At 28.0% G+C, this 14,102-nt stretch overlaps 1 protein-coding gene across 2 annotated transcripts; it reads left to right on the top strand.

The window, feature by feature from the left end:
• Window positions 1-253: 253 nt before the first annotated feature.
• On the top strand, window positions 254-10,047 carry Obp73a (Odorant-binding protein 73a). Of its 2 annotated transcripts, none has more exons than XM_008196487.3 (6): window positions 254-425; window positions 477-570; window positions 4,290-4,378; window positions 4,629-4,664; window positions 9,415-9,571; window positions 9,627-10,047. In XM_008196487.3, exons 1-6 carry the CDS (start codon window positions 360-362, stop codon window positions 9,713-9,715), a joined length of 531 nt encoding a protein of 176 aa, XP_008194709.1. In that variant the 5' UTR covers window positions 254-359; the 3' UTR covers window positions 9,716-10,047. The 2 variants fall into 2 exon arrangements, with proteins under 2 accessions (XP_008194709.1, XP_008194712.1); XM_008196490.3 differs by having other exon boundaries at window positions 258-425; window positions 9,630-10,047.
• The last annotated feature ends 4,055 nt before the right edge of the window (window positions 10,048-14,102 follow it).

The raw sequence follows: 14,102 nt of genomic DNA, 5'->3' as shown, positions 1-14,102 counted from the left end.
GCGGATGCGTGAAATAAAGGTCAAACAAAATCGAAATTGGAAAAAATCGTCCAGACACCGCATCTTCATCCAGGTCAATCTATTTGTCGTTATTTAATAGTGAAAGTGGCCACTTCTAAGCCTTATACTAGACATCTTTAAGTCACAAATTGGCATTAAGTCAAGCGTCGATTTTTATTGGTTCTATGTTACCCCCTTTAAACAAGCCGGAATGATTTCGAAGCTCTTGTAACTGAATACTAGTATATGAAATTGCAATATCAGTGCTGTTGGGTAACTACAAAGAGCAACTTTTACAAATTCTGTTGCGCGGTGAATCATTTTATTTCTTTCGCTAACTTGGTGCGGTTGGGTTTAAAATGTGTCCGAAATTTTGCATTTTGGTTTTATCAATTATTGTCATCGTTCAAGCCGAGGATGCAAAGGTGAGTTGTAATAACACAAAGACAAATTTTGATTAATTGAAAATCCTACAGGAAAAAAAATGTGACATTCCTCCAACAGCACCGAAAAAAATCGAAGATGTGATCAACCAGTGTCAGGATGAAATTAAATTGGCCATTTTAACCGGTGAGTGGGAAAAATTTAAAGGCTGGGCAAAATTATGCATGTCCATGAAAAATAGACATTCACTGGTTATCTTTATGCATATGGTAATTTGTTACAAAAGACAATTTTATATTAGGTTTTAATTTTTTTATTCAAACTCTAAGAAGAAAATTGTAAAATTTATTAAATCTCTAAGAAGTGATTGTCGGTTTTCTATTTTTTGTAATCGAAGACTCTTTACATGAGCTATGTTTTCTGCAAAAAGCAGGAAAAAACAATTGTGTAAGAACCAACCAATGAAAATATTTTGAGAAATGCAAAAAAAGTATGAAGTGATTGTCGGTTTTACTATTCTTTTGCGATAAAATATTCTTAGCATAAACTTTGTTTTCTGCAAAATTCAGGAAAATTCTACAGATAATTCTTTAAAAAGTAATTCATCAAAGTCCAGCGAGTTACAAAATATTTTGAGAAAACTAAAAAATTATTAAAATGCTAAGAAGTGGTTGTTGGTTTACTATTTTTTACCAGTGAAGGCCATTTGCGTTAAATTTGACTGATGGTTAACCAAAAAAATTATTCGTGAAAGGGAGTGCCAAAATATTTTGAAAAACCAATAAAATTTTATTAAGCTTTGTTGATTTATTATTTTTTTACAGTCGAAAGCTTTTTTCAATTATTTAGTTTCTTTAAAAAAAACAACATTTCGTTTCTTAATTAATATATAGAAAATCGTAAATTATATATATAAAAAAATCGTGGGTTTGGTTCAAAAACGGGTATTTTTACCTTTCAAAAATTTCCGAGTGTTTTTGAGGTATAACAAGTAATCATTAAATTTGATTTTACATATTAAAAAGCTCACAGAAAATCACGAAAAGTAGGCACAAAAGTCAGAAGTTTGGTCGAAAATCAGTTGTCTCTTCAAGATTTTACTAAACCTATTTAAAAAATTGCTAAATAATTTTGAATATGACATTATTTTAGTATTCCTAGGACATTTTATACATTTTTCAGTTAGAATTGCTCCAAAGACAAAGTCTAATTTTTGGTTTTTTTGGTTTTTGGTGAAATTTTATTTAACAGTTCCGGAAGTTGCCAAAAAGTGTAAAAAAACATTAGGTATTTTCGTATTCATTGTACATTTTTCAATCAAAATTGCAATAAAATATCTAAATTAAACCGAATTTTAATCAAAATGGACCAAAAAACCTATTTGTGTTTTAGGACCAAAAATATTTGGATTGGGTCGAAAATAATCAACGTTATTTTTGCTTGTTGTTGTTCCAGATCAAAAATTACTAAATTTTTCGATAATTACATAATTTTTTTTATTGGGCGTTTCACAACTAGAGGTGCAACTTTTTTGTAAAATTTATTTACTTACCTGAAACCAAGTTACAATATCACCAAATTATGAGATCAAAAATAATGTGATATATATTTTATGTTTTTCACCGTTTAAACACTTTTTTGAATTAGAGATGTTTTTTTTAGAGATGTGTAATACACAGAATCTTAAAATTTTTATTTGTAGGTTACATATCTTGCTCGGTTTTAGTAGATTTGAGCTCAATTAAGCACAATTATTTCATAAATCAAGCAAAAAATACCACATTAAAAAACATGTGTTTTTTATGTTTTTTACGAAGAAACGAAAAAAATTATTAAAGCTTTAAGAAGTGATTGTCAGTTTACTTTTTCCAAAATTTTACTTTTTTGCCAATCAAAGATTCTTTGAAACAGCTTTGCGATCTACAAAAATTAGAAAAATTTGATTCGTGAAAAAAATAAGCCAATGACAAATATTTACTAAAACCCTAAGAAGTTATTATCGGTTCTATTTTTGTACTTGGGGGCCTTTTTTGATTAAGTTTTTTTCTGCACAAAATGGTTTCTTTAGAAACGAGCCAACAGGAAAATATTTTGAGAGAGAAACTGAAAAAAATATCAAAGACCAAATAAGAAGTTTTTGTAGGTTACTATTATTTTGCAATTGAAGGTTTTTTTAAGAAGCTTTGTTCTTTGCAAAAATCAGAAACATTTAACGGATGGTCAACCGAAAAATACTTCGTGTAAAATCGAGCCAATGACAAAATATTTTCAGAAAACCAAATATTTTAGTAAAGCCTTGAAAAGTGATTATCAGTTTACCTACTATTTTCCTAAAATAGAATGTTCTTTGATAAGCTTTATTTTTTCTTTATTTACGGACGATGTACCAAGAAATAATTTTTATAGAAAAATTATCGGAGTATTATTTTTGCAATCAAAGGCCCTTTGGATAAACTTTTCTATGCAAAAATTTGGAAAATTGTACTGACAAAGTACAGTTTTGAGAAAATCAAAAAAATTAGTAAAGCCTTAAGAGGTTATTATCGGCTCACTGGTTTTTTCAATGGAATATTTTTTTGTGCAAATATCAGAAAAATTGACAAAGAATACGTCAAAACATAATTTCTCAGAAAAGCCAATTACAAAATATTTTGAGAAAACTAAAAAATTTACTAAAGCCATAAGACATAATTCTAGACTTTTTACTTTTTTGGAAATTTAATAAGATTTCTTTTCTGTAAAATTGATTCCTCACGAAATATTTTGTCTAAAGAGTAGCCAATGACAAAGTATTTCGCGGATAGCAAAAAATCCTTAAAAAGTTTTTATTCGCTATTTTTCAAAAAAAATTCGTCTAAAATAGAGCCATTGTCGAAATATTTTGAAAAAACTAACAATCTAAGAAGTTATAATTATTGGTTTACTATTTTAGCAATTAAAAATTAAATAATAATAAATATAATTTCGCTAAACACGCTACTGACCAGATATTTTGAGGAGACCAAAAAAATGTAAAAAAAATTGACGGTCATTTTTTGCAGATCCTTTTAAAAACTTTATTTACAGCCAGTTTAGTATTAAAATCGTTTTGTGATTGATCAAACAGAAATTAATCCGACAAACGTTAAATAAATTATTTCCAAAATATTGATTTTGTTCTTATTGTCCTGTGAATAAAACGTTGTATTGTCCTTATTTTTTCCCTTAAACGTTCTCGCGTTTAAACCTTTGCGGAGATAAAATACATTGTAAGACTCTTACTTATACAATAAATACCTATTTTTTCTACAAAAATTAAGAAAATTATACAGTTAATTAGCCAAAAATATAAATCGTCGAGAAAAGAGCCAACGGGAAAAGCAGACAAAACCTCAAGATGCAACTGTTGGTTCACTGTTTTTTATTAAGCTTGGTTAATCAGAGAAAAATTCTAAAAAAAGAATTTGTAAATAAAATTATTTGTTACATGAGTGCTGCTTTAAATAGTTTGACGTCAGAAGCGCCGAGAGTTTGCAAAGAATGTTGTTTTCGGTATTAATTTTTCAAAACAAATTTATTTAAATTATAGGTAGGTAATTTTTGTGATTTGAGGCGAAGGCCGGCTTCTGTTTGCAAAGTGCTTAATTCGTTGTCAATACGAACCGGCAATTGCCTCATAATTAATCAAACATGCATTAAGCACCAAATGACAATGTCTCGTGTAATTGCCCCTTTTGTAATCGTGACCTGAATTTTTGATAAATAAAAAAAAAATAGAAAATCCACCAGTTTTCTATTTCCCTATCAACCACCATGAAAGTGTTTCCGATCGAAAGTTTAATGGTCAAACAAGGCAGTGTGATAAGTCACTTTCTACCATTCGAATTAACACGAAATTAATTGCCCACGTGTCTTGAATGTTTCAGAGGCTTTGGAGGCGCTCAATATCAACGAACACACCAAAAGCAGAGCCAAACGTGACACATTTTCAGACGACGAAAAACGCATTGCTGGTGTAAGTAATTTTGTAGAAATTTTTGCCTCAATGTCATCGATGGCCATCCATGCATGCACTTTGTGACATTGATCATTGGTAATTTCGACAAAGCTAACTGCATTTTAAAAGTAAAATTGGCACAGTGTGGCCAACTTTCTAAACTGGTTATCAGGCACTTACATAATTTTGGACTAAATTTTCAATTTGGGACAAGACTGCCTTTTACCACATTTGCTAAAAATGCCCGATTAATATTTATTTGTTTCAGTGTTTGCTGCAATGCGTCTATCGCAAAATGAAAGCGGTGAGTATACAATTAAATGAATATTTATTACTTTTATCAGGGATTTTGTAATTCGGCTAAAATTTTACTTGCGTAATAATAGCTTCTCACAGTGGCTGATTTTTGGCTATTATATAACTTTATTTCCAGTGTTGTTAAATATTTAACTACAAGATGTCAAAATTGTAGATCAACTACTTTTCATGTATTTAACCAACCGTGGTAATTTAATTACAATTAACATTTTTTTCTAAATATTTAACTATAGCGTTTAAATGTTTTAAAAAACATTTAAATTAATCTTTTTCTTTACAAATGTTGTAGATACTCACCCCCTGGATCAGGTAAAATTATTTTGAAGTATACAGAGTGTTTAAGAAATGAGCTACAATACCAACTTATGTACGGATGCTATACTCTATTTTTTGCATTTCCTAGATGTAGTTTTTGACGATTTTGATCTAAACTTGTATTGGTCGATTCTACTTAGTGTTTGAAATAGTTTGATTTCTTTGGCTAAAACACGCACTTTTAATTTATTAAATTATTATACAAAAATTATGAATCCTAGAAAAGTAGGACTTTCACCACTTTAAAGGACACAGTTCAAACTTAAATTTCTATCAACAGTTTAGCACACTGCAATTATAGGAACGTAAAAAAATTAAGCAGTTTGTTCAAAGTTGAATAACATAAAAAAATTAACTGGAACACCCGATTTTTTGTTTTTACTTTTTAAAGATTATATAAATTGTTCATTTAAAAACATAAAGTTTCAAATGGCTGAAGTTATGCTTTATTCGTTTTTTAAATCAATTGTCAATGTCAAAAATTTTGAAATTATGTTGTAAGCCTGCGATATTGTCAGGAACGAAGCCTGGAGTTGCCAACGTTGAAACAATTTCATAATTGATTTTAATTCCGGATGGACTTTAATAACTAAAATGATATTTATCTTTAAAAGTTAATTTATGCAACAATACACATTATTTATTTTTGTTACCATACCATAATTGTACACACTGTTCAGAAATGGTTGTTCACCAAATCACCTATAATGCGTTCAAAAATGGTTGTTCATCAAGTTGACTATGGAATTCAAATTCAATGTGCCGCTCCGTCCAGATGAGTAGTTTCTTTGTCAAATCTTGGAATTAGTTTCTTAGGTACTCACTTTTTTGCATTTTTCGGCAGTCATTTCAAATGTGGGATTTGTTTAATTTCAAATTTCATAAGTGACTTGATGAACAGCCATTTTTGAACATATTGTTTACACTGAGGTCTTTATTTTACTGAATATAGCATAAGACACATAACACTATTAGTCCTATGTTTAATTAAAAAAAATCTAATCAATGTGTTATAGAGTTCTTAGATCTTCTGTATTATATAGTGAAGAATTTATTTCGCTAAACATTACATAACACACGTAACTGTATTGATTGTATTATTTTCTTCAGTTTTTAAAAGTCCATGTCAATCCGTTGCAAACAGTTCCATAGAAACATCTATGTTCAGTAAAATAAAAACCTTAATGTATAATTTATTCGTGATGTGCCGCTAATTTAAATTGTGAATACTGTCATAAGTGTCAGATTTGTCAAAATAATGCAAAAAACCTTCGAATCTAAAAATGATAAAATACATAATAGAAATCACGGAAATGTAAAATACAAACCAAGACAAATCTAAGGCTTGAAAACTTTGCCAAAAAATGCAAAATAATGCGTAAAAAGCTAATTAAAAATTTGACACAGATGACAGTACTCATAAACTACAATAATCATTCAGCACATTGAATTTGACGTCCATAGTAGATTTGATGAACAACCATTTTTGAACAAGTTGTAGTAACTCCACCACAGATCATTTGTGTAGGAATGTATACGGGGATTTTCAGATTCTTTACTTTCAATATTAAAATTTTAGGTATTTTACTGTAATAAATGCCTAAGGGTACCTGACAGTACAGTAAAGTTATTTTTAATTAAAAACGTTACTTTTAGACCACTAGCTAATAATGTTTTGAGTTAAATATCTTTTGTATAATTATTTAATCAGACACTTAACTGTTTATGTGTTTAGAGAAACTATTTAAAAGGTTTTTTAGATGCGAAAATAAAAAATACGGTGGTCCATTTAAAATTTTGAAGTTATTCAATTTGCAACAAACCTGTTCATTTTTTTAAATTTTTAATTGCAAAGAGCTTAAGAAACATTATATGCTTTAAGTTTCAACGTTCTTCTTTAAAGATTCTTAGTTTTAGGTTTTTAAAAAAGCTACGTCCAAAAATTTAAAATGTTTTATAACAAAACATAACTTTATATTGTTGCTAATTTCTGAAATGAACCTTGAATACTTGAAAAAAATTGTGCGGGTCAGGGGTTTAATATTTATGGCGTTTATAAAAAAAGATTAATTTTTAAAGAGACAATTTAATACAATAGAGTAGTGAATATTTTAGAAATTAAAAATTGGTCATGCCATAGTTACGCTATAAAAGCTATTAATATACCTACAAAAATAAAAATATTTTTTGTAGATCAAAGTTTTGAGATGCTTCGGTTATTTTGAATTTCTTAAATATTTCAATTAATTATTTTCACAAAATTTTGAAATAAATTAGGTAGTTAAAAATTGTTATTTAGGTAATATGGAAACTGAGGTTAATTAATTTCAAGTAACTTATAGGTTGTCACAAAACATAGTCGTATAAAACCTTAAATTAATAATAGTTATTTATTTGGAAAAACTCTGGTTTTTGTATACAGGAACAGGGTACCTGGGGAGGTAGTGCACATATTTTAATCATAGATTAAATGATAGATATTTTAATCATTAAAAACTGATCCAATTTTTTTTTAAATTATTTATTTTATATTTTTTATTTTTAAAGTTACTTATCCAATTTTTATAAAATTTGGTATACAGTCGTTGTCACAGATAATCATTTAACACTTAGTACAAATTGTAATGTTGGGGAACATTGTTAAGGGGCTGTGAGGGCTTTCTTCACATAAATTGTTTCATAACTTTGTAGCACAATTTAATTTACCTTTGGTGTTATTAAAATTTGAAAGCCTACTCAATTCAATTTTTTTGTCTTTTATAATTTTTTTGTAAAATGTACCGTTTTCCAGTAAAAGAGTAAAACGCAAAAAAATGCAGTTCATATCAATAATACAAACATCACATTATTTTTAAACTAAATGGCTATTAACAAAAACACCAAGTTAATTTCTTTTCTTGGGGTAGCATTTGGAGGCCAATAATTACATAATAGAACGTTAAAAAAATAAAAAAATATGAATCAGTTTTTAATGCTTAATTTATTAATAAAGTATAAGCACTATTTTGGAAGGCATCCTGTATCGTACAGTGGAACCACGAATATCCTTCATGGGCAAAGCAAAACCGGATATAATTGATAATTGAAATGATATATGTTTTAGCTCTGAATTAATATGAATTATGCGTGTTGTTTACACGTCGTTTTCAATATGACTAGGTTTTTTATAATACGTCTAATTTTAGTAAAGCCAATAACAAAAACTCATTTATAAAATACCTAAGTACTGAAAGAAAGTTGAAAATGCAAAAAATTAAAACAAATTACGTATATAAATACGTATAACAAATGATTTTGCTAATGTTCGTTTCTATTTTTCATCTGTCTGTATTTGTGACTTATGTTTGGTGCATTGAAAGATTAAAGTTAATTTTTTTTGTAAAAACGTTCTTTAATGCTTCAAAATAAGCCAAAGTACTGCTTATCTTAATTAATTTAATAAGTTTTGTCTTGTCAGCGAAATATGTAGCAAAAATACTAACGTAATTAAATTTTAGACGAAACTTTTAAACTGTTTGTATTGTTTTGGCAAGTATTTCTTAAACGTAAATAGTCTATGAAAAAAAATATAATTTATTAAAACAGGCGAAATTATAATGCCTTCTGAATTTAATTTTGAAATATTCTATGTTCGTTTGGCAAATTTTTTTTTCAAATTTTGTTGAAAAATACTTACAGTGTTAGAGAAATACGATCTTAAAATTTTTAAATCACGTCATAAAATTGGTTTTTGTGACTTCAAAATTTTCGATATTTTTTCGATTAAGAACGATTTAAATCCATTAAAATAAGCCAAAAAAAATCTACAGTTTCAAACTAATTTGGAATGCTGGAGTAGTTAAATATTATTCAATATAAACTAGCTTTCACGTAAGCCAAGTAATGAAACGGAATCATAATCAAAAACGTTGCTTTATTTTTCTGTAGTATTTTGAAATTTTAAACTCAAACTCTCGCTCAAAATATTAAAAATCGAAATTACAATTAACGCTTTCTTAAATACAAATTACGAATTTAAATTACAGTTATACTTTCTAAAATGCAACTGAAAATTATAAATTACAATTGACGTCTTCTGAAAAACAAGTTACGATTCTGAATTACGTTTAATGCTTTCTAACATACAGTTTACTCTTTCCGATATACAGTTGAAATGTTCTAGATCCATCAGAACAAGTTTTTTGAGATAGTTAAAATTTTATTTTTTGTGTGCTTTTGTTTCAAATTATTACCACAAGTCGGATTTCGCACGGAGAATTAAAACATCAAGTGGTAGACAGTTAATCGAGGTTCTACTGTAAACTAATTATTTACTTTTATTTGTATCAGTGATTTTGTAATTCGGCTAAAATTAAGTTACGTAATAATAACTTTTCACAGTGGTTGATTTTTGACGATTATATAACACTGTTTCTCAATAGGTCAACGAAAAAGGCTTCCCGACTGTTGAAGGCCTTGTGGCGTTATATTCCGAAGGAGTGACCCAGAAAGAATATATCATAGCCACCCTCCAAGCCGTCAATGTTTGTCTCAACAAAGCCCAGAAGAAACACCTCACAAAACCGCAATCTTTGGAAGGTTAATTAAAAAATCCAGTTTTTGACCTCGATTATTACACAATTGCATTTTTCAGCAGAACATGGAAAGACTTGCGATATTGCCTACGACGTGTTCGATTGTGTTTCGGAGAGAATTGGGGAATATTGTGGACAAACACCGTAGATTATTTCGACACAGCAGAGATCACACAGAAACACTAGTCAAGAGTTTTAAACACAAATAGGTTTAGTTTTTGTAATTATCATCACATAACTATTAAGTTAATTTATTAACACATTCCGTAATTACAACAAAAACAGTAAAAATCCTCAAAATTACCCGAACAAAGCGGAATAATTAAGCGAACAAACGTGTGAACTTATCAGATTTTAAAAGCTGGTATGTGGTGTCGCAATTTTTTAAATTATCATTTGTGTTAGTAATTAGTGTAGGTTTTGTATTTTTTTTGTAAATGCCACCCCGAGAAAGTAATAAAATTTATTATCAAAAGTGCAGATATTGTTTATGTTTGACCTTGTTGTAACATCCCGCCGCTTATTACAATATCTCTCATAACTGATCGAGCTATTGTATATTGGGTAATTATGAAGAACAATGCCCTAGTTGCATTATATCTCTAGTCAGAGCTGCAAAGCATCATAAAGTTTGCAGAAATCTGAGCTGATCTGACGTTCCTATTACTGGGCTAATGATGTTCTTCCTTTTTTGATTTTTTCCAAAGATATTTTTGTGGAGGCGTCCATTAACGATACATCAAGGTTTTTTATTGTTAGGTTTTGGTAAGTAATTACTTTTTGGTGAAAAACGAAATCTACATAGTTAATTGACGGATGCCGATTTTCGTAGAGGATGAGTCAGTTTTAAAGCACTGCCGAAAATGTCTAATATTTAGTTCTTAAAAGCTACCTATTCAAGATTAAAGCACGGCAAAAATGAATTTATGGTTAAAGTTATTTACTTAATAAATATTTGAAAAGAATACTCGTAAAAGTACTGGTAACAAATAAATCACAAATAAATATGTATTAGCTGTTTCAAAACTATAAAAACGACAACGTCGCATTCTCTCTCAAAATTATAATTATAAATTATTTATGCATTTTAAAAAAATAATAGCTAATGTAATTTATACTTTCTCTGTGAGAACTAATTTTACAATTTTATCAGTGATCTTATTTAAAAAAATTATGCGACATTGGCGTTTTTATAGTTTTGAAACAGCTTATACTTGTAATTAACTTTTAAGAATGGAACTTTATTGAAATGGAAACCTGATATGAAATTTCTTTTCGCTAAAAGTTGAATTTAGTTTAGTTTATTAGTTGAATGTTTATTGTTATCGATGTGTTTTTGTTTTTAAATAAATTATATGCAAGGTGTCTGTTTGTGGAGATTTTCCAACTCAATTGTTATAAGAGATACGAGGTTGGTTAAATTAGGGCAAAGTTGCTTATTTTTATGGTAAATAACTTTCTGAAAGATAATTTGATGTCATTTTCAGTCTTAGAAATAAAACCAAAATTTGAATTTTTTTAAGCGATAACCAAAAGAACTAGACATTTTTAAGTAAGACATTCTTCAGGTACTTTTTTAAAAGAAATTTAAATCTGTCATTGTCTTTCCCAAGGAGTTCTTGATGTCGGAGTTACATCACTTAACCTGGGTTTGTCCTTTTGTTCCTGATGACAACGATATATCACATGATATGATTGAATCTTACATGCTAATACAGATTAAGAACAATGCGTTTTTGTAAAAAGTCTTTTGTAAAAAACACCAAAAATTTTGTTCCATTTTCAATTTTGTGACAGTTCCATTAAAATAGTTGGTGCCTTACCATCGGAGCAAAAAGTTAGTCCAATAGAATATATGGTTCAATCGTACAACCCAAAAACTTTTGCTGTGAATGTACTGCCCTAGCCAATCACGACTCATTTATAAAATGTGACAACACTTCGGAATTCCGATTGAAACTATGATTCCTATTAAAAAAATACAACTTTATGTTATTATCTTATTACAGTTAAAGGAATAGTTGAAAAAAATCGCTGATAACATTATTAGATTCTTTGAAAAAAGTGCCTGTATAATGTTTTTATTTTAAATGTGTATCTTTTATAATAAGATAGATAATTTTTTTAAGGTTTCGTTAAAATGTCAACTTTTTAATATAAGTCGAAAACAAAAGACGATAGCGAGATGCGGTTTTGGCCAAAATTATTTTCTCAATAAACGGACCTGACAATGTGTCACTCGTTTTTAATTTCTCTTAACTTTGGAGATCCCAGTTTCGGACATCCAAAATGCAGCACCCTGTACACAGAGTGTTGTAAGCATACAAGTTGGTGAACCAAAGTTACATTTTTTTAAATGCAACACCTTATATATTTTTACATAATTGGATAATGTAACTTTATATAAACTATTATAGTTCTATCTTTTTTCGTTTCGAAATTATTCAACGTTCCGTTATAAAAGAAACCAATTTTTGAAAAATTTGCAAAAGAAAAACTCAGAATACCTTGTAGTTTTAGCAGTTGTCGACTTTTACTTGAAACACGCAGATAATGTACAGAAAACGCAAAAAGTTCAATAACTTATTTTTTTCAAATAGAACACCATGTGTTTCTCTACACGTATCGATACTTAATCTTAATAAACTTTCTAATGCTATGCGGTTTGTATAGCAAATTTTAACCATTTCTTTTTGTTCAAATATTTTTCTTTTTTTAGTTATTTTATTATTAATTCTTGATGAGCAAAATTCATTTATGTATCAAGTAATAATTAGATTACTAATGTAATTAGTCACATTACTACATATCAAAAAATATATAAGCATTTTTGATAACGGTGTGAGGTTTGCATAACAAATTTTTAATATCTTTCGAAATTCTTCAAAAAAATGATTTTATTACAAGAAAATTTTTTATCCTAGAATCTGAAGTCAAATGGTAATTTGTATTTTGATATGTACTAATAATTTCATTACTAATCTAATTATTACTTGATACATAAATTAATTTTGCTCATCAATAATTAATAATAAAATAAATAAAAAATGAAAAAAATTTTTGAACACTTTAAAAAATATTTCAAATTTGCTATAGAAACCGCATGTCGTTAAAAAGCTTATAAACAATGCTATCGATACGTGTAAAAAAATACATGGTGTTTCTTTTGAAAAAAAGTTGACTATTGCTAAAACTACAAAGTATTTTAAATTTTTCTGTTGCAAATTTGCTGGAAAATATTCATAGGCGACATCGTAGTGATTTTTCAAATATTGTTTTTTTTATAACGAAAAGTTGAATAATTCCGAAACGAAAAGAGTTAGTTTATGTAAAGTTACATTATTTTTTTGAGTAAAATCTAATAATGCAAAAATATATAAAGTGTTCCATTAAAAAAAATAACTTTGGTTCACCAGCCTGTGTACAACAATAATTTATTGACTTGTAATTGTGTTGTAGCCAGTTTTATTACTTTTATATTTAGCTAAAAGAAATTGTATTTTTGTAAATTTTTGAGACTTTTGTTTTATTTTGACTTTTTAATAACTTTAAATTTTATTTGATCTGTTTGTGAAATACAGGATGTATCAGAAATACGTGTCTTAATTTTAACAGGTAACAGAGCTCAACAAAAAGAACATTTTTGTTGTAATTTGTAATTTTTTAGGTAAAAAAGTCGCAAATTTACTTAAAATTTTGGGTACAAAAATTAAAGAGCCGAACTATTTTCGTTGTGATAGAAACGGACAATTTAAACAATTTAAAACAACAATGCAAATTGTTGCTATGAATACACACTAATTATTAAACACTGTTCGGCTCGTTTGCACAAAAGAAAGGAGGAAAACTGTGGAAATCATAAATAAGAATTTTGCAAAATGTTATACAGAAAAATTGGTGTATTTGATGAGTTTTATTACGTGTTAAAATTAACACACGTATTTCTGATACACTCTGTATAGTAAACAATACTTTTAACATACTCGCCCCGTATAATAAATCGATAATATGAGAAGGTATATTAACAAAACAATTTTGATCATTGTCTTAATCTAATAATTTCTACTTTAATAGCAGGTTTTAAAGTTCTTAAAAGATTTATTGGGTTCAAAGAAAAGGTTCCTGTAAATTTTAACATACTGTTTCGGAGAAATTATATTGAGTATTTAAATTATAATTTTATTTATGCATTCACTCTCATCATGTTCATTTACCTTATTATAAAATTTACCAACAAGTGAGGAAACTTGGTATTTGTGTAGCCCAAGTTATAAAAAATGCATTTCATTTCATTAGTCGGTAAATACTTTACCTACCTACTTAAATAATTCCTAAGAACTGTCATGTCTCTAGTTACTCGAAATGTTAAGAAAATTCAAATGAATTTTAATGGAACTATAACCATCAATGTAAATTTGAATGTTAATAAGTTTAATTGAAAGATAAAATCAAAATTTGCATTTAATTGTAGGTAGGTACTTGACACGCGACAAATTAAGCAAACACAGTTAGTTCTTTATATAAATATATACGAG

This window comes from Tribolium castaneum, chromosome 5 (genome assembly GCF_031307605.1).
Source record: "Tribolium castaneum strain GA2 chromosome 5, icTriCast1.1, whole genome shotgun sequence".
Classification (NCBI taxonomy): domain Eukaryota; kingdom Metazoa; phylum Arthropoda; class Insecta; order Coleoptera; family Tenebrionidae; genus Tribolium; species Tribolium castaneum.
Note: the sequence above shows the minus strand (reverse complement) of the source record. Positions and strands in the feature narration are given on the sequence as shown.

What these genes read in the sequence shown, in the direction of transcription:
- Obp73a (XM_008196487.3), top strand. Translation starts at nt 360, where the DNA reads ATGTGTCCGAAATTTTGCATTTTGGTTTTATCAATTATTGTCATCGTT. An exon ending in TAAATTGGCCATTTTAACCG is followed by an intron (nt 571 to 4,289) that starts GTGAGTGGGAAA and finishes TGAATGTTTCAG; the next exon opens with AGGCTTTGGAGGCGCTCAAT. An exon ending in AAAACCGCAATCTTTGGAAG is followed by an intron (nt 9,572 to 9,626) that starts GTTAATTAAAAA and finishes TGCATTTTTCAG; the next exon opens with CAGAACATGGAAAGACTTGC.